Below are 19,631 nucleotides of genomic sequence, written 5' to 3'. Positions count from 1 at the left end.
AGGGACTGGTTTCTGGCTCTCCACAGGCTGCTGCGCCCGGTGCCAGGGTGAATTTGGCACCTGGCCGTCCTGCGGGGCTGGGCCGGGGGACAAGAAAGGCTGAGCCCTCCCCGCTACCCGCGCCGCAGGCAGGAGATTCAATTACCCCCGCGCTCGCACAATGGCCATTTATCTCCGGGAGCAAAACCCTGGTAACCGTCAGGGCAGAGCGTGAAGGGCGGATTAGGGGTGTGCGGGGAAGGGCGCCGGGGTCGCGTGCAGGCACTTCCCTTCCCATTTCCAGGGCTTTCCATGGTAATGGCTCCTATTTTCCTCCGTTGTTAGGACGTCACCCACACGCGGCTCAAACAACATCTGTCAAAACATGTCGCCCCCCGTCCTTGGGGCTCCTGGGGAAGAGGGATCCGTTGGCCCCGTAATGAGCCTGGCATCAATTAATCATCAGCCTTAAAAATTAGCATCGTGGCAGTGCATGTTGGAGGGAAACGATTCCCCAGATGGAAGCAAAAATAGCCTGGGTTATCTCCCTGCTCCCGCGGGAGGTGGTAACAATAGATCCACTAACGAGGCTGGAACTCGTTTAAGCAGGGTTCACCCCCCGGGCTGGGGGAGCCGAGATGAGCTGCCTCCTGCCCTGGCTCTTCTCTCGAGGCGCACTTGGGAACCCCCTCGTGCTGTGGTCTGGTCCAGCCCGCAGCCGGACCCTGGGGGCTGGTGTCCCCTGGGCTTTGCAGAGAGCCCGGTTTGAGCTCCGAGCCCCGTCCTGAGCTGGGGTTTGGGGGAGCAGCACCGCAGGGATCTCGTTACTCTGGAGCGCAGGGTGCTGGTGCAGGGCAGTGCGGCTGGGTCGGGATAGGGGTTCAGCCGCTGCCTCGGGGACACGTCCTGCTCCAGGCGGGCTGTCCCTCAATCCTCTCCAGCTCCGAGCAGCGCCGGTGCCTGCGGCAGCTTGGCGAGTACCTTGCCAGCTCTGGTGTTCAGGAGCTCAGCAATGGGCTGAGGGTCTCCAGAGACCCCCTGTCTGGGAGGTGATTGGGCACCTTCCCTGGAGGGTCACGGTGACCTGGGCGCTGTGACTATGCCGTGCTGGCATTTCCCACGCTCCCAGGCAAGCTGTCACCCAGGTGAGCGGCTCTGCTGCCTGTAGCCCCTGCAACTTGGGTTTCCCACCCCTGTCACTTGTCAAGGCAAAGAGCCTCCAGCGCCGGCTGCGATTTGGGTCCTTCCTGGTGATTCTGATAAGCCGCTCGGCGCAGAGCAGCTCTGCAGGCTGTGCTGGCGCGGGAGCCGGGGAGGACATTTTACATTCTTGCTGGAGACGCACGAGGGCTCTTTGGCTGATCTGGTGATGGACAGACAGACCAAGTGTCTACCAGAGCCCAGCTGAGGCCGGGGAGAATTGTGTTTGCAACGCATTGCTCTGCACAAAGCTCGCAGTCACAAGGCGAGGGGGACAAAAGGCTCCCTGTTCGCTCCGTCCCAGTGGGTGCAATTCCAACAGTTAAAAAGCAAATGTGAGTTGTTTGTCTCTCTGAATATAAAGCTTCACCAAGCATGGCCGTGTTCTGGCTGGGAATGGGGAGTTTGGCTCTGCTAATGACTCTGTTTTCTCTGCAAAATGGAGCCAACTCGAGCCAAGAGCTGCCTGGCCGGGCCCTTCCCTGCCCACCCTGGTACGGGGACGTGGGCTGGGGAGGGGACGGGCTCCTGGGGTTGATAAACGCCCTTTCAGCCAGGCCTGGGTGCCCAGCAGAGAGCAGGGCAGGGATGAGCATGGGGCCGCTGCCCGCCATGCTCCTGGGGGTGACGGCCACCCCTGAGCATCCTGCTGGTGCCCAGCATCTTCCATGCCCAAGGAATTCCATGTTCTCAGAAACAGGAGCCCCAGACTGAGTGGAAGGGCTCCTTTAGGTCATCAGGTTTGCTGATTTGGGGCATGTGATTGATTCAATTGACTTGATGATCCTTGTGGGTCCTTTCCAACTCAGGACACTCTGTGATCCTATGATCTGAGTGCGCGTCCAAGGGCTGCTGTCATAGATTGGGTTGCTGTTGCTTTGTGTCACTCCTCACCTGTGTTTGGGTGGCTGTCCTGCTCGTGCGGGGGCCTGTGAATCCCTGTGGTGCTGGGTTTTCACCTGGCTTTGTATTCCCAGACCAACTGGAGAAAGGAGGAGATGAGTGCACGCAGTTGGGGGTGGAATGGTGCCATCCTACCAGCGATGTGCCTGGTCCTGGGCAGCTGGTTGTGCTGGGGAAGGGACAGGCGGTCGTGAAGCTGCTGCAGGACCTGGAGGCAAACACGAGTCTGCGGGGAGTGACTGCAAACCACGTGCTGCACCCGGGGCTGGGGCACGGACACAAACCCACCGTCTCCATGGAGGATCCTCAGCGGTAACGGGACGGTTGCAATGGTGGCAGCGCCTGATGTGGAACAAGCGCTGTCTGTGGCCCCTGCATGTGGCTCCTGGGGGGCACGTGGTGTGTAACCCCCACGTTTGTAGCAACTGAGCTGTGCTGGGCACAGCCCGTGGGCTTCTGAGGGGTGTCTGAGGGACCTGGGGGGTTCAGGAGCTATGGGGAGACCTTCTGATCTCTGAACTGCCTGAAAGGAGCTTGGAGCCAGGGGGGTCGGGCTCTGCTCCCCAGGAACAAGCGCCAGGAGCAGAGGAAACGGCCTCAAGTTGCGCCAGGGGAGGTTGAGGTTGGATGTGGGAACAATTTCTTCCCCAAAGGGCTGTGGGGCATTGGAACAGGCTGCCCAGGGCAGTGCTGGAGTCACCATCCCTGGAGGGTTGGACAGACGGACATGAGGTTCTCAGGACATGGGGCAGTGCCAGGGGTGGGGGACAGTTGGACTCCATGATCTTGAGGGTCTCTCCCAACCAAAATGATTCCATGATTCTATGTTACCCTCACCTCCCTCCCACCAGTGGCTTTTGCTGTCTGAGTCCATGTTGGTGGAAAACCTCAGTGTGGGTGTGAAGACGTTATTGCACCACATCTGCCCTTCCCTGTGACCCTGTGCAGGACTTCTTGGGAAAGCTGCTGCCCTGCGATGCTGCACCATGGAATCAGGCAAAAGGCCTTGCTTTGGGAAGGGAATACCCAGCCAGTATGGGGAAGAAGGTCACCCAGTGTCCCCACATGGATGCAGATTCCCAGGGAGTGCTCCAGAGCCGACTGCAGCCAGTGCTGCTGTCCCTGCCACTCGATGATCTTGAGGGTCTCTTCCAACCAAGATGATTCTATGATCTCCACTCTCACCCAAGGGTGTCCCTCCGCCCTGGCTGCTTCTGCATCCGCCCCGTGCTCCCTTGGCTCGCTCACTCTCCGGGCTGTGGGGGTTTGGAGAAGGGTTGTGGAAGGAAGGAGGTGGCCGTGACTGGCTGTCAACCTCCTGCCCTGTGTCCTGCTGTGGGGTCCCTGCTTGCTCCTCAAGTCTCAGCCAGAAGCAAGTGCAGGATTCTCCCTGGGGTGGGGGTTGGTGACGTCCCCAGATGTAGGGCACATCTGGAGGGCACCGAAGCAGTTAAGTGAAGGGCTGATTTGTGCTAGAAAAACCCGCAGTTCCTTCCTTTGATCCTCTGAATCAGCCCATTGCCTCCGTGGTATAAAGCCCCATTTATCTCTGCTCTTCCCAGCAAGTTCGAAGGCGGTCGCGGCTCGTGGCTCCTCAGCGGCAGCCAGTGAGCCCGGCTTTCTCTTCCGCTGAAGCAGAATCAGGTGAAATCTCTATGGCAACTAGCAGATGACAGCGAGTCTTGTTGCCTTGGAAATGAGGCAAGGGAAAAAAAAACCCACCACACCACCCAAAAAGAGCCATCTGGAATTTTGAATTTCCACAATGTCCGACCTGCGTCTGGTGACACGTGGGGAGCGTGAACCCCTCTGGGGCCTCCGAGTGGGGCCCGTCTGCACCTTCTGCCTCGCCATGGGCTTGGGTTTATTATTTTTTTATTATTTTCCCCTCATTTCTTGGTGTGGTGGTGATTTTTTCTTTGCGCAGGGTCTGCGGTGTCGCTTTAATCGCCTGCGGGTGGCTGCATTAAAGGTGTCGTGTGTGGAGCATATGGGGCTCCTGAGGTCCCCAGGCTGGGCTGCGCTGTGCCATGTTGCTGACGCACCACGGTAACGCTAAACCTCAGGGTTATGGCAGACTGGGGGGAAACTGAGGCACGGAGCGCTGCAATGTCCCCAGCTCGGGACAGGTCCCGGGTGCAGCGACCACGAGTGACGCCGTCTCTGTGTGCCGGAGGAGTTGGTGTGACGGTGTGTTCAGGACACCGCGTGGTGCGGGGATCCGGCCCCTCCACCTGCCGTCTGCCACCCCCCTCCTTCCCAAACCACAGAGGTGTTTCCTCTGGGTCATTCTGGAGACGCACCGTGCTGGTACAGGGATGCTCCCAGCTCATCCAGCCCTTCCCCGGAGCAGCTCTGGAGCAGCCGCGGCACAGGGATGTGCAGTGAACGGGGGATTTGGGGCTCTCCCGGTTCATCAGGAGAGCAGAGGACGGTGCGGAGGTGGGATGCACGGGACATGGAGTAGCCAGAGGCTCTCGCTGCTGAAAACGGAGCTGAAATTTGGATGTGCAGGTGGGGTGGTTTGGGGCCAAGCACAGCATCCATTGAAAGAATAACCCGCAAATGGGCTGGAGGCCCGGTCTGGATCTCTCCAGCGGGTTCACTTGGAAACTTGTGTATGGAAGAGACCCAATTAAGTAGATTTATGGCTGCTCTAGCCTGAGAAAGTCTGAAACCCTTTTAAAAGCTTGGCTCGCTGGAGCCAGACGGGGTCCAGGCTCCAGGTCTCTCAGCCCTGCCCTCGTTACGAGCGGCGACTCGCAAGGCTTAGCAGCCGCGCTCGCCCCAGAAGTGCTGATTCGGCTGAAGTCTCGGCCTGTCACCGCTGCTAATTTTCTGCTCTTGCCTCCCAGTGGGGAGCTGATGAGCCCCACGCACGGTGGGGTCTGCGGTGGTGGGAATGGCTGTGGTGACAGGGATGGCTGTGGTGACGGGGATGGCTGTGGTGATGGGGACGGCTGTGGTGATGGGGATGGCTGTGGTGACGGGGACGGCTGTGGTGATGGGGACGGCTGTGGTGACGGGACGGCAGGTACGGGCAGGGGAAGGGGTTCCTTCCCTGCCACAGCCACCTCCAGAGCCTCCTGCATTGCCCGGTTGTTCCGCAGAAGGGGCCAGCGAGGTGTGAGGCACCGGGTGGCCGTCCCAAAGCAGGGTCCTGTCACCGCTTCTCCTGTGGCGGTGTCCTGGCTGGGGCTGGTGCTGTGTGTGGCACACTGTCCCTGCTGGTCTTGCCCACTGTAACCCCAAATTTGCTGCTTGGCCTTTCGTCCCTCGGCCGAGGGCGAGCGCAGGACGTGCTGGGCTGTGTCCAGGCTCCTCCCCGCAGCCTGCACAGGGTACGTGTGGGCTGGCAGCACGCTGGGAGCCCAGCCTGCCCTGGCTGGGGACAGGGACCTGTCCTCAGGTACCCGCAGCGTCCCCTGCGTGTCCCCAGTGCCCACTGACAGGAGGCTGTGCCTCTGCATCCCACCTCCAGCTCCGCCAGCCCGAGGGCTGCTGCCTTTTTGCGGGAATGGTGGCCGTGCTTCTCCCCATCCGTCTGTCTAGGGTGTTTGAGAGGTGCTGGTCAACCGAGTACCAGGTACGGTGTCACCAGGGTGCTGCGTGGCACAGGGTTCTCAGCCCTGTCCCTGCACCTCAGGGAGCGGGACCCACTCCTGACGCTGCTGTGGGAGACACCAAAGAGCCCCTGGCAATTAAACCGTGGGAGTGCTAATGAACCCACTGCCTTCTGACACGGAGGGGCAACGGGTTTGCAGGAAAGGGCGAGATGCCCTCCTGGGTCGGGGGGACGTGCTCTGCCCAGCCTGGGCGCCCTGGGGCATCTCCTGAGTTTTGGGGGTCCCAGTACATCCCCGCGGGGAGCATGCGGGGATTACAGGGATGGGTCTGGGCTGGAGAATGAGGCCGATGGTGGAAGCAAACACTGCGGACCAGGCAGCCACCCCGCAGAGCCCCGTTAGCCATCTCCGCTGCTCATTTAGCCTGTTTGGTAGCTGTTAGGCGAGAGGAAGAGAATTAATTAAGCCACAAGGAGAAGGATTGCAGGTTGTGACCATCCCCCTGCCCAGCCGTCAAGGAGCATGAGTCAGAGCTGTAAGAAATGCAAGATGAACCCACTTTCCTCCATATGGAAAGACTCCGCTGGCATGCCAAGACACCGGTAACCGAACTGCGTCGTGCGGGGTGTGAGCTGGGAACCCGCGCGGCTTGCAAGGTTTGCACCAGGCTCGGGATCTCAGGCTCTGGGCTCCGGGTGCCAGAACAGAGGGTTTGCAAGGAAAATACCAGCAAAATGACGCCTGGGCGGATTCATTCATAAACGCGGCAGGGAGCAGGGGCTGAGGCAGCGCGGTGGGAGACGGGTGTATCTGCACGGGGGTTTATGGGGAGCTCGGCTGGGCTGGAGGAGCCTCACGGCCCCGGGAGAATGGTTTTTATTGCAGAGTTTATTAGTGTATTATTCAATGCGCTGGAAGGAATTGAGCAACCAGTTAAAAATGTTTCACGGCCTGGGGAAATTTGTTGCCGCTACTGTGTAATCGGGGCCCACCATAATGACTCAGAAGCACCACGAGGCCGTTTACAGCAAATTCCCATTTGCCGTTCAAATCTTTACTGGGTCACCAGGAGTCCTTTCCGAATCTGATCTTCTGAAAGGAGACAGGTTGGGTCACGGGGGGCAAGAGAACACGCGTGCGAGCGCCACGTTCACGCCGTGCGTGTGAACACGAGCACAGACGGTGCATCCACGCGAGTCTGGTGCGCTCGTGCCGGTGTTGGCTGCTGCCGTCCTCGTGCCGGCATATGTACACGTGGGCACGTGTGTGCACATACACGCACCTTTCTGCAGACGGAGGGGTTTTGCCACCACATGGCCCGCACATGAACGCGCGTATGATGCAAACAAGCGCTGGGGTGACACACACACACACAAAAAAACATGCAGGATTCTGTGCCAAGGCACATGGGGCACACGTGTCCGTGGACGCGGCTCCGCCTGGTCCCGGCGGGAGCTGTTGGCCACATGCTCCTTTGAAACGAGCTGTCACGAGCCGTTTGGAGTCGATGATTTCCTCATTCCTTGACGTACTTGGCCACGTCGGCTGCGCCCCGTCCTGCAGGCAGACGAGCTGCCCCCGCTCGCTCCTGGGGGTGCCGGGAAGGGCTGGACGTGGGCTCAGCCTGGAGCTCCCCACTCTCCTCCAGGCCGGGCTTTGCTGGGCCTGGCCCAGTCAGACCCGCAGCGCCTTCTCCTGAGCCAGCCCTTCGCAGCGCAGCTCCCTCCTTCCTCCTCCTCCTCTTCCTACTCCTTGGCTGCCTCCAGCCCTGCATCGCGCCTCGCCGATGCTCCTTCTCTCGACGATGGTACCTGCTGTTTCCCCACTATGCGGGGCAGGAGAGGGGGTGATGGGCAGCACCTGGGTTGGGACTGGGCACCCACGATGCCAGGTCTCTGTGCCGGTGCCCGCCGTCATGTCGTGGGCAGCACTGCCTGTGTTTAAGAGCGCGGCAGGCGATGGAGCCGGGCAGGAGAGCGCTGGCAGACACTGGGGTGCGCTAGGGCTTCCTGCCTCAGTTTCCCCATATGTGAAGCAGAGCTGTATTGTGTTTGCTGACGCTGGAGAGAGCGCTGAGCACTTGGTTAAGAAAGGAGCAGCATTAGGGCCAGGGGGACCAGGAGAGCTGCCCAAGCGGGGCTGCAGACAGAGCTGGTGAGGGTGGCTTAGACCCAGCCTGGCACAGGGGGGAGCCTGGTGACCTCCCTGCACAGGGCTTGGGGACAGGGGCTGTGTTTCAGTGTTGCGTGGCCAGGCTGGGGATGCACGAGGCTGGAGCCACAGCTCCTTTGCTCTATGACAGCAGGATGGAGCCTGCAAGAGCAACAGGGAGCTGCAAACGGGGCTGCGGGGCAGCCTGGAGCTGGGATGGAGGGACGGCCGGTCCCCGAGCCTGCAGGACACGTCCCAGCCGCTGCTGCCGGGGAAATGAGCCTGACTGGGGCAGCGTGTCCAACTGACCCCGCCAAGGCACAGGCCGAGCCGTCCCCGCTGCTCCCCGCTCCGGCAGCTGGAAACATCTGGCTGCGGGAAGCTTGCTAAATCGATGCGGGGAGGAATCCAGCTCACGCCTGCCGTTCCCACACTCCAGCCTCTCCCAGCGGCTCCGGTTTCGGCTCAGCTCCGGCATGTGGCGGCTACAGCCAGTCCCGAGACATCCCCGGCCCCTCTGCACCTGGAAAACGGGCTGCGGGGGGCCCTGGTGTCACTGTCCTGGCCCAGCACAGTGGGGACAGGTGGTGGCACTTCAGTGCTGGCAGCGACACAGCCCATGGGGTGTGTGCCAGAGGTGGGTGAGCAGCTCCTCGAGTCTCAGTTTGGCCTTTTCCCAGGTGAGAGCTGCTGCTTTTCCTGGGGCGACTCCAGAGGACAGAGTGACCTGGAGTCACCCAAAAGCTGGGGGCCAGGCGTGGGTGGCCGATGGGGCCAGGGGTCAGTGCCATCACCTTGAAACGCTGGGCCCCAAGCCCTTGGATGCTGCTTCTTCCCTTGGGTCCCTGGGAGTCCTTGCTGGCTTTGTGCACAGGGAATGGTTGGGAGGCAGCCGGGGTGTTTTTGGGAGGGAGCGGTGCTGGCAAGGAGGGAGCTGGCAGGGGGTGGGAGCTGCTGGTGGCACCAGGGCACAGCGCTGTCTCTTCCATCCGCCCCTCTCTGTCCCAAGCCCACGGGGACACAGCGCTGCGGGGTGTCTTGTGTCACTCTGGCTGCGGTAGCTGGGCAGCACCCACCGAAAACAGCCGGGATGGAGGAGCTGAGGGTGCTGAGTCCCCCTGGGGACACTGGTGGGTGTTTCATTGCTCCTCCCTAAGGTTTGGACGTGCCGCCCCTCCAAAACCTTCCACTGCCCCCAGCCTGTGTGTGTGGCAGCAGCGGGTTTGGCTTCGCGTTCCTGCTCTGCCATTTCGAGCCTGAAAATCCATCTTTCCAGGCAGCCCAGGGGCAGAATCTGGCAGCGCTGGGGTGCCCCTGGTCTGCCAACACGGCCCCTCTGCCTGTCCCCTAAGAGGGGCCCAGGGTCCCCTTGTCCCCCGCCGCAGCGCAGGGTGGGTGCCAACCTGGCGCCAAGGGCCCCCCAAACCTCTGTGTCCTGGTGCCATCTGCTCCAGCCCTCCGTCCCCTGCCCGTCCCGCCTGCACAGCCCATCCTGCAGCTCTGGGGCACCGGTCGGAGGTCTGTGGCTTTGATTAATCCCTCCAACACGCACTGGCCGCAACGAAGATTTAATAACAACTTTACGACTTGCCTCCCGCTAAGCCTTGTTCTGGGAGCTGGACCAGGGTGATCCGACACGCAGGGCCGGGTATCCTTGCATGATGGTGTGTGCCCCGTGGGCTCACCAGCCCTCGCCCTCATCTTCAACTGGCTTTAACCTGCTTGATTTAACCTGTCTCATCGGGGCTGTTCCCGCTTGTCACCGCCTTCCAGGTCATGCGTAAATCAGAGCTGCTTCACTGGTTCGAGGTGCTGCTCGCGGGCCGGTGGGTGAGCAGAGCCCCGGGACAGGGCAGCGTCACCCGTGGGTGCTGCCCGTGGCGTGTCCGGCGGTGCGGTTGGTGTGCGATGGGGACAATGGGACACGAGCCCTGCTCCTGCGCTGGGCGTGCGGCCGTGCCATTGCAGGGAGCCTGCGGGGCGTGTGCCGCCGCTGTCCCCCCGCTCCCTGCGTCGCTGCGGCTCACACGGTGCCATCGCAAATCCCGAAGTGCTGGTTGCCACGTTACGTTAGGAGGAGCCGCATCCAGCGTCCCCGGCGCCCGCTGTCATTGCGGTTCAATGGCAAGCTGCGGCTGAAAGGCTTGAAATCGGGGATCAAAGCCGCGGTGGCACGGCTGTTAGCGCCGGGGAGGCACACGAGCGGGGCGGGTGGGGGGCTGGAGCCGCGGCCCCAAGCCCGGCAGCGCTGCCAGGGCTGTGCCAGGATGGACCCACCTCAGCGTGTGTGTTCATGTGTGTGGGTGTCTCTGGGGGTGTCTGTGCACATGCTTGTGTGCGCAGGGGTGCATGTGTTTGCAGGTGCGTGTGCACGTGTGTGTGGATGTGCATGTGTGTGCACATGTGTGCACAAGTGGCTGTGGTGCAGGTACATGCGTGTGCACACGTGCATTTTTGGGGGTGCACACCTGTGTGCGTGCACGCCTGTGCTGTGGGGTGCACACCTGGAGAAGACCCAGGGCAGCTGGAGATCGGGGGTCTCCAGCCCTGGGCTGTGCCCATGGGGACTCGGTTCCACCGGCGGCTCCAGCCCCAGCAGCAGCAGCCGCCTCTCGCCGGGCACGGGGCAGCGCTTGGCTCGTGCTGCTCCCCAGCACCTCCTCATTCCTGCGGGCTGCACACCGAGCGGTGCTGCCGCAGCACCCGTGTCCCCAGGCCGCAGCACCCCAGGGTGCAGGGGCAGGTTTGGGGACATTCTTCCAGGACAGGTGCTCCTACATGACCCTGTGGAGCATGGTCACAGTGTTTGGAGGTCATCTGACTGTAGCTGGCCTCCTGTCACCTGCGTGGGTCCTGTAGCCCCATGTGGTCCCCCCCAGCTCATCCTTTCTGGAGCAGACACCCCAAACCCAGCTGCAGCACCCCGAGGGGTGCTGTTTTGTGATGGTGCCGATCCAGCCCGGTGCCAGCCCGGCCCTGTCCCCTCCCAGCGGCATAGCGAGAGCTGGGGGTCACAGCCGCGGGCAGAGGGGCACAGCAGCCGTTCATCCCTTCAAAGCCACCACCTTGTCTCTCCGCAGACCCCGAGTCCCAGAGGAAGAGGACGGTGCAGAATGTGCTGGACCTTCGGCAGAACTTGGAGGAGACCATGTCCAGCCTGAGGGGCTCTCAAGTGTCTCACAGGTGAGGCCCTGACACCGGAACCCCCCACCCCTTCCCCACAAGCTGTGTCCTTTGTGGGGCAGCGAGAGCGGCCGTGTGGGTGGAAGGGAGCTGACTGTGCCCTGTGGCTGGGGACCCTGCGCATGGGGGCTTGGAGAGATGCCCCCAAATCCATGGGGGGCTGCAGGAGAACCTGGTGCTCTGGGGCAGTGGGGATGGGTGGTGCTGGCACTGGGGGGAGCCAGTTGCCCTCAGACCCCAGCCAGGGTTGCGGTCTCTTCCCAGTGGTTGGGTGTCCCCATACAGAACCCCAGGCTGGTGGGGTTGCAGGAGCTCTGCAGATCCCCAGCCCAGCCCTGCTCACGCAGGGTCACAGAGCAGATCACACAGGTGGGTCCAGGGGGTTTGAATGGCTCAGAGCAGGAGACTCCACACCCGCTCTGGGCAGCCTGGGCCAGGCTCTGGCACCTCCCAGCAAACAAGTTTCTGCTCATGCTCACATGGAGCCTCCTGTGTTTCAGTCTGTGCCCGTTGCCCCTCACCCTGGCGCTGGGCACCACTGAGCAGAGTCTGGTCCATCCTCTGACACCCACCCTGAGATATCGATCCCATTGATCAGACCCCTCTCAGCTTCTCTTCTCCAGCTCAACAGCCCCAGCTCTCTCAGTCTCTCTTCCTAAGAAACGTTCTCTGGGCCCCTCATCATCTTCATAGCGCACTGCTGCTCTCTGTCCAGTAATTCCTTGTCCTTCCTAAACTGGGGAGCCCAGAACTGGACCCAGTTCTCCACGGACAACCGGAGCTGAAGGTGTCCCCTGTGTGGGTTGGCACCACAGGCCCCATCCCCCCCCGTGACTCAGTTTCTCCACTCTTTGTAGTCGATGATGGAGAAAGCGGAGCTGACCAGCAGGCCGAGGGGTCACCCTGCCGGAAGCAGGGCTGGCAGCACCCCAGGGCGGCAGCTGCGGGAACAGCGGGGCTGGGGACACGGCAAACCAGGGCAGGGTGTCCGGGGTCTCTCTGCCACATACCTGGGACCACCCGTGTCCCCCCTGGGTCTCTCATTGAGACCACCGCGGGGTCACTGCTCCGCTCCGGACGCTGCCGGGGGCCGTGCGGCCGCTCCAGCTCCCGCCTGGCTGCCCCTCGGGGTGAGGGTCGGACCCTGCGGGGCCAGCGGGTGGGGAGGGGGCCCCTCCCCAGGCACCCTGCAGCCCCCACCGCGCTGCCGCAGCCGTTTTTGGAAGCCTGGGCGTTGCAGAGAGGCTGTGCTGGTGTCAGCCAGGCCGGGAGGCTGAGGAGGCGGCCAACATCCTTCTCCTGGTGTTTGTTGCCACCTCGCGGTCTCCCTCGATCCTCGGGTTTGTGTTGGAACGGGCGAAAAACAGCAGCTTCACCCACCCTGCTTCACCGGCTGCTCATCACGATGGACCTTCCCAGTGTCGGCCCTCGATTGGCTTTGTCCGGGGTGGAGCAGCCCGCTCATTGAGCGATTCTTAACCGAGAAGCTCATCTAGACCTTGCTCGTCCCTGCTGCACTCTCCGGACCTTTTCCAAGGCAGTGGCAGCGAAGCACTGGGGCTTTGAATGGGGCCGCAGCGGTATTCCCTGAGCTGGCCATTTGCTGGGATTATCCGTCACGGCTCTGCCGTCCGTTTGCTGGGCAGAGGAGCTGGTTTGCAGCCTGGCACTGCTCACAGCAAATCAGGGCTGCTTTGGGATTGTTCGCGTTCGCTTTGCTTTCGCTTGGCATTCATCTGTGTCAAACTTCACCTGCTGCCCCAGCACTCAGCTCCATTGCAAATCCTCCGTCAGCCCCGGTCTTAGGGAAGTAGGACGAGGATGTTAAGGGTGATTAAATCGATGTTGCTTGTGGGTTTTGACTCTTCGCCATCACTTCCTCCTCATGATGTGTTATGAGTACATCGCATGGTGGAGGCCTTGGCCAGGTCCCTGCCACAGAGAAAAATGACTATTGATAGCCCAGGGATGCCTAGCCCTGTGTTCTGTCCTGTCAGTGGTTCTTAAATACGTGAGGATTTTCCCTCTCACCCCGTGGCAGCAGGAAGCTTAATGTGCCTTTGGTGAGAGTGCTCGCAGCACGCTCCCCGCATCCCTCCCGGAGCTCCGCCAGGCTGTGAGCTGCATTTTCCTTTCCCAAAGCTGTGTCAGCCCTTCCCTGGTATGTCATAATTACACACGTACCCACTAATTTTGCTCTTTGGAACACTTCCTACAAGCGTGTCCGGTACGGATGTCATCCACAGTCCTTTGGATGTGCCCTGCATCGCCAACGTCCCCGTAGCCGCTTCGGGCTCTCTCTTTATTCTTCCACAAGCTATTCCTCACATTTCTCTTGTTCTCCTGGCTCTCTTCTTCCACCCAGCAGCTGGGGGCTCAGCCTTTGCTGTTCTCACTAGGACACAGGTTTGTTCCTGAAGGACATCACCATGCTTCTGGCAGGCTTTGCTGCAGGCGCTTCCTCGGGGGCTTGCTCGTGTCCCGCCTGAGACGTGGTTTGCATCTGCTCCGAGCTGCCGGCAGAACATCCTTAAATAGCCTTTGTGCTGCCGACAAAAACAAAACCCTTTTAGCTGCCCCTTTTGGTTCCGCTTTAGCAAACTTCCTAGTTTTTTATGTAGTTCCCTGTTTTAAATTCAATACTGCAGCTGGGGTTTGGCGTTTGGTGCTTCTGCAGGAACGCTGAATCCAAGCTAGGGACAGCTCGCTGATAGTAACGTTCGGAGCCAAGTGGAGGGCTGTGGGTTCCCAAGTAGCTGCTCCAAGAAGTAATCATTTTTGGTATCTAAATTTAGTCTCAGCATCACTCCCTGACATACAGTTTGCCCAAAATACACCCCGAGGGGTGCGGGGAGTAACCGAACTCTCCGTTCCTGATGTGTCTGGGCTGGGAGAGCCGCACGCCGGGCAGTGCTGTCTGGAGACGTCCCCTCCTGCCCAGACGTGAAGGTTCACTCTGCAGGGCTGCGGTGTGGGGTGCTGGTGCAGGGACCCGGTCCTGTTTTGCCCCTCAGCATCCTTTCGCTCACAGCCTCCACTTTACTGCACGGCCCACTGCCGCGTCCCCGGGTCAGTGAGCCACCCCAGTTCATGCTGAACTGTGTCTGGGGTGATGCTGGGGTGCAGAAGTTGAAACACTGGTTTGGAAATGGCCAAGGAAGAGCAGCCCAGGCATGTGGGAGCACATCTGGTCTGATGGCTCTCAGTTTGTGGGGTTCTACACGACTTGGGTCGGGGCCATGGCCGGTCTCCAGCGGTGTGCGGGACCCTCACAGGATCCCAGGCTGGTGGGGTTGCAGCAGCTCTGCAGATCCCCAGCCCAGCCCTGCTCACGCAGGGTCACAGAGCAGATCACACAGGGGGGTCCAGGGGGTTTGAATGGCTCAGAGCAGGAGACTCCACACCCGCTCTGGGCAGCCTGGGCCAGGCTCTGGCACCTCCCAGCAAACAAGTTTCTGCTCATGTTCACATGGAGCCTCCTGTGTTTCAGTCTGTGCCCGTTGCCCCTCACCCTGGCGTTGGGCACCACTGAACAGAGTCTGGTCCATCCTCTGACACCCACCCTGAGATATTGATCCCATTGATCAGATCCCTCTCAGCTTCTCTTCTCCGGCTCTGCAGCCCCAGCTCTCCCAGTCTCTCCTCACAGAGGACAGCAAGTTTGCAGCCAGGTGCATCGCCTCTGTGGGGTGTCTGGGGCACGGACCTCCCCATCACACCCCACATCCCACTCCACAGTCCCTGGGAGAAATGGGCACCCCCAGACACTGGGGCTGCGGGTGGTGTGGGTGTCCCTGGAGTGTGGGACATTGTGCCTGGCACCAGGCAGGGCAGGAGGGGACTGTCCCCTGCCCGCAGAGGTGGAGGGGCTCCAGGACAGGCAGCATCCCTGAGCCCACACTCGGAGCCTCTGGCCTTGCCTGACTTCTTCAACATGGGCAGTTTTCTTTTGTGAGCACTTGCAGCCTCAGTTTTGGGGGGGTGATGCACCACACAGACCTCCACTGCCCACCCTGCCCTGCTCTAACCGCTGCACCCTGTCCTCGCAGCTCCCTGGAGATGACCTGCTACGACAGCGACGAAGCCAACCCCCGCAGCGTCTCCAGCCTGTCCAACCGCTCCTCCCCGCTGTCCTGGCGCTACGGGCAGTCGAGCCCACGCCTGCAGGCGGGGGACGCGCCGTCGGTCGGGGGGACCTGCCGCTCCGAGGGCACCCCCAGCTGGTACATGCACGGGGAGCGGGCGCACTACTCGCACACCATGCCCATGCGCAGCCCCAGCAAGCTGAGCCACATCTCCCGCCTGGAGCTGGTTGAATCACTGGACACCGATGACGTGGAGCTGAAGTCGGGCTACATGAGTGACAGCGACCTGATGGGGAAGACGCTGACAGAGGATGACGACATCACCACAGGGTAAGAGCCCGCGCCATGGCTTTCCTGGGGTTTTCAGTGCTGGTGGAGGGGCACCAGGCACGGCAGGGATGGATGGAGGAGCACGCAGTCTGGTTGTGTGGATCATGTCCATGTCCCCACGTCCCAAAAGATGCTTTCCCCCTGGCCAGGCAGTGTGGCCATTGCAGTGCTGGTGATGCTGGGCCAGCTGGGGTTGCTGGGGGCCAGTGAGCCCTCGAGCTGGGGTGTTGCTCTCGTGGCGTGCACGAGTGTCCTGCTTGACCTGGGTGTTCCCAGAGCAAGAGGCTGAGAAGGGCACCTGGCATGTGGGTGCAGAGGCCCCGAGCCAGAGCCCTGCTGAAGTCAGGAGCGCTCTCCCAGGTCATACCAGTGAGTATGAGCTTCTCTCTCTAACCCTGGCACTGTGGGGATGTCCTGTGTCCAGCTGGGAGCACTGGTGGTCTGTGGTGGGACAGGATGGGTCAGGTCTCAGCACCCCAGGGCACGCTGAGGCGTCATTGCTGATGGGTGGAGCAGAGTGCACTGCTGAGCGGGGTCCCCTCCTTTTGGGAGTCCCGTCGGCCTCTGTCCCTCCACCTGCAGGACCAGGTACATCTGCTGCATCGGCACAACCCAGCTCACCCCAGGCTCGCATTTTCTTCCCAGATGCATCCTGCTCCTGCCGCACTGTTGAGATGCCCCTGGCTCTGGCAGGGGTCTGGGGTTCCAGCATGTTGGAGATTTCCTGTTTCAGCACAGGAGAAAATAAATCACTCCAGCATTTGAGTTGTCCCAGAGCAGGAGGGGGTATTTGGCCTCCTGACAGTGCTGCTCTGGCCCTTCTGGGGTGGCCATAGTCACATCAGCTCTTGTGGGACAGAGCACAGCCCACGGCTTCACACCCGCCCTGGGGGCCAGTGCTCTCAGATGTGGCTCTGAGGCGTGTGATGGTTACAAGGGGGACACTGAGGGGTGCCCGTGCTGGTCTCTGCCCCTGTGATCCTCCAGCTTGGGGGCAAAAATGCCTGTGGCACCACAAGCATCAGACCCATCCTCCTCACAGGCATATGGGGTGGGCTTGGGGGCTGCCTCTGCTTGCGAACAACGGTGCCTTCTGCTGGCACAGTGTGGTCCCCTCCTGGGGACAGTGACCCATCACTTGGCAGCCAGAGGTGGCACATCACCACCTTCCGTCAGTGGCCACCGGACCCTGGGGTGTGATGGGCTATGGGGTGGCTGTGGGCTGCCCTGGGTGGCTGGGGCCACAGCAGGTCTGGCTGGGGGGTGAAGGGCTCCACTGCTCCCCGTCGTCCTCCTGGCTCATCTCAGAGCCACTCATGCGGGCAGATAACCTTGGGGTGCCCTTGGCTGCAGAGGCGCTGCTGGGAGGGGGTGACCTGAGCATCACTTCGTCTCCATCAGCGACCGAGCAGGCAGGGTGCAGGCAGGGGCAGCGATGGAGCAGGCAGGGTGCAGGCAGGGGCCATGATGGAGCAGGCAGGGTGCAGGCAGGAGCAGCGATGGAGCAGGCAGGGTGCAGGCAGGAGCGGTGATGGAGCAGGCAGGGTGCAGGCAGGGGCAGTGATGGATGGGCAGTGATGGAGGGGCAGCGATGGAGGGGCAGGATGCAGGCGGGGGCAGCGATGGAGGGGCAGGATGCAGGCAGGGGCAGCGATGGAGGGGCAGTGATGGAGGGGCAGGGTGCGGGCAGGGGCAGCGATGGAGGGGCAGGGTGTAGGCAGGATGCAGGCAGGGGTAGTGATGGAGGGGCAGTGATGGAGGGGCAGGGCGCAGGCAGGGGCAGCGATAGAGGGGCAGTGATGGAGGGGCAGGGCGCAGGCAGGATGCAGGCAGGGGCAGCGATGGAGGGGCAGGGTGCAGGCAGGGGCAGCGATGGAGGGGCAGCGATGGAGGGGCAGGGCACGGGCAGGAGCAGTCCCAGTGGGACCCTCCCGGGGCTCAGCCCTGTGCACTGCCCTGGACAGGCATTGCTGCTCCTCCTGGGAAGGGCTGATGTTTGGGGACAGAGCACTCCCATGAGGCCCTGGCCGCACCGCAGTCCCCCATTGCCAGTGAGGCTCTCAGTGCCATGGCGAGTGGGGCCGGCACCACCAGCACCACAGCCGGGTGTCACGGTCCCAGTTCCTATGCAGCATTCCCAGTGTGATGCCCCGGATGTACCCCAAGGAAACCCCCGGTGTCCCGCCGCTGGGTGCCCTGTGTGGGGCACTGCTCACCGGGGGTGGGTGCAGGATGGCAGCCGGGACAGCACAGGGCCCTGTCATCATGGGGACATGTCTGGGGGGCAGCATCGTCACCTAGTCACAACTCCATCCCCTGTGGCCCCATGGACTTGGGGTGTCCCCCATTGTTGACAGAGCCTCTGTCCCCAGGGGATGTCCCTGCTGGGTGGTGGGGGACACAAGGGTGCCCCGTTTGGAAGGCTGGGCACTGGATGCAGAGCCGGACAGGGGAGCAGGAGCATCCCCTCCTCCCCAGAGCTGGCCCAGGTGAGGGGCTGCATCGCTGAGCACTCACCCAGCACAGCCCCCATCCAGCATGGCCCCTCACCAGCACAGCCCCTCATCAGCACAGCCCCTCATCAGCCTCCTCGGCTGGCTCTGACCTAGAAAGCAAACACCGCCGCAGGCCCCGTCTCCCCGTGCCGCTAATGCACCGGGCAGGAGCCGAGCGCTGCAGATGTGGCCATCAGCCCCCGAGCCCGCGCCGTGGGCCAGCGCCTCCCCGCACCGCGCCGGCGCACACCCAGGCTTATAGGGCAGTAGGTCAGAGCCAGCGCGGGGACACAGTGACACGTCCCCTCAGAGCCGTGCGGGGCTGTGGGATGGGACCTGCGACTCGGAGAAGCAGCCTGGCAGGAGAAAGGGCTGAGGTAGGTGAGGCAGGGCTGGGGTGTGGGACTGTCCATGGGGCGCTGGGGTGAATCCGGGGGGTGGTTGTTGGGGTGAGCCCAGTGCAGGAGGCACTTGGGGTCCCGGGGCCCAGCTCAGAGCGAGGGGATAATCAGGTCTGGCGCTGAGAGCAGGGGCCAGCTGGGCCACCCCTGTCCCCAGAAGCATTTCTGTATCAGCTGGACATGCCAGCATCCTGGCTCCCTGCCTGCCCGTGCCCGCCTGCCTGTGTCCATTGGGTCTGCACTCCTGGCCCCACCACCAACCTGCTGCTGGTTTTGGGGGGTGGAAAGCTCTGGCTTTGCCCTCCCTGTTTGGCAGCAAAGCCCTTCTTTTGTTCCCAGTGTCACCGTATCCTCCTCGTGCCCCGCAGCAGGGCAGCCCTTGGCTGGTGGCACAGCCGAGCTGGGAGCAGCCCTGCCAGGATGCACCCACGCCGTTTCCGGCACCGTGGTGCCTGAAGGGCCTGGCACAGGCAGTGAACTCTGCTTAACACGGCAGCGTTCACCGGGATGGTGCTGCTCTCCTGCCCCATCCTGCCTGTCCTTGGGGCCTGGGTAGGGCACAGGCAGGGATGGCACCAACCCCTGGCACTGAAAGGTCTTCACTCCCTTCCTTGGCCGCTGTCAACCTGGGTTTCCATCTGCCAGCACTCAGCGTGCCGCCCGCTGCTCCCTGGTATCACTCCCTGGGGGGCTGCGGTGGGTGATGCTTTCCCCCCAAGCTGGGCTGGGGATGGCCCTGGAGGTCACCCTGCTGAAGCCACCCCACCGAGATGTCCACCAGCACGCAGCCCCCACCGCCAAGGGACCTCTGCAGCGGCACAGCCACCGCACGGAGCTGGGGCCGCGGTGCAGCCGCGCGGGCGCCTTCGTGTGCAGACCTGCACGTGAATCAGGAGGTGGCGGAGAGCGCTCGAGCGGGGATGTTCAAGCCAGGTTTTGCCTGGTTTCGTCCCAGCCACATCCTGCATGTCCGAGCGGTGCCACCTCCTCCACGTGCAGCTGCTGTTCCGCCGCAGCGCCGTGCGGCTGCGTGTCGGTGCGTCTCCCCCCGCGCTGCGTGTGCTCCGGGACCTGATGTAAGCAGCTCCGGCGGGTTCCGGGTGCCGGCGCAGGAGCGGGTGAGCGTGTGTCACCCCTCGGTGTGCCCGGGGGCCCTCGGGGACGCGATGGGGAGCGAGCGGGGTGCTGTGGGGCTTCACTGAGGTGGGGAGCTGGTGGGACAGGGAGTTTCCCCCTCCCACAACTCCAGGCGGGATCCTGGGCTGAGAGCATGACAAGAGTACTGGGTTGTCACTGCTTTGCACCGCTCTGCCACATCTCTTGGGTTTGGGGTGCTCT

General features: G+C 62.3%; 1 protein-coding gene across 1 annotated transcript in view; it reads left to right on the top strand.

Moving 5' to 3' along the window:
- The window catches only part of NAV1 (neuron navigator 1), a gene marked incomplete at both ends in the record, with an annotated part of 58,569 nt that overhangs the window by 18,717 nt on the left and 20,221 nt on the right, over positions 1-19,631 (top strand). Inside the window, 2 exons of the mRNA XM_080358100.1 lie at positions 10,880-10,982; positions 15,032-15,397. Of these exons, the coding sequence (XP_080214226.1) occupies positions 10,880-10,982; positions 15,032-15,397 (469 nt within the window). The remainder of the gene's footprint in view (positions 1-10,879; positions 10,983-15,031; positions 15,398-19,631) is intronic.

The sequence above is a fragment of the Nesoenas mayeri genome, assembly GCF_963082525.1.
Source record: "Nesoenas mayeri genome assembly, chromosome: 23".
Taxonomy (NCBI): domain Eukaryota; kingdom Metazoa; phylum Chordata; class Aves; order Columbiformes; family Columbidae; genus Nesoenas; species Nesoenas mayeri.
This window is presented reverse-complemented; position numbering and strand designations above follow the sequence as displayed.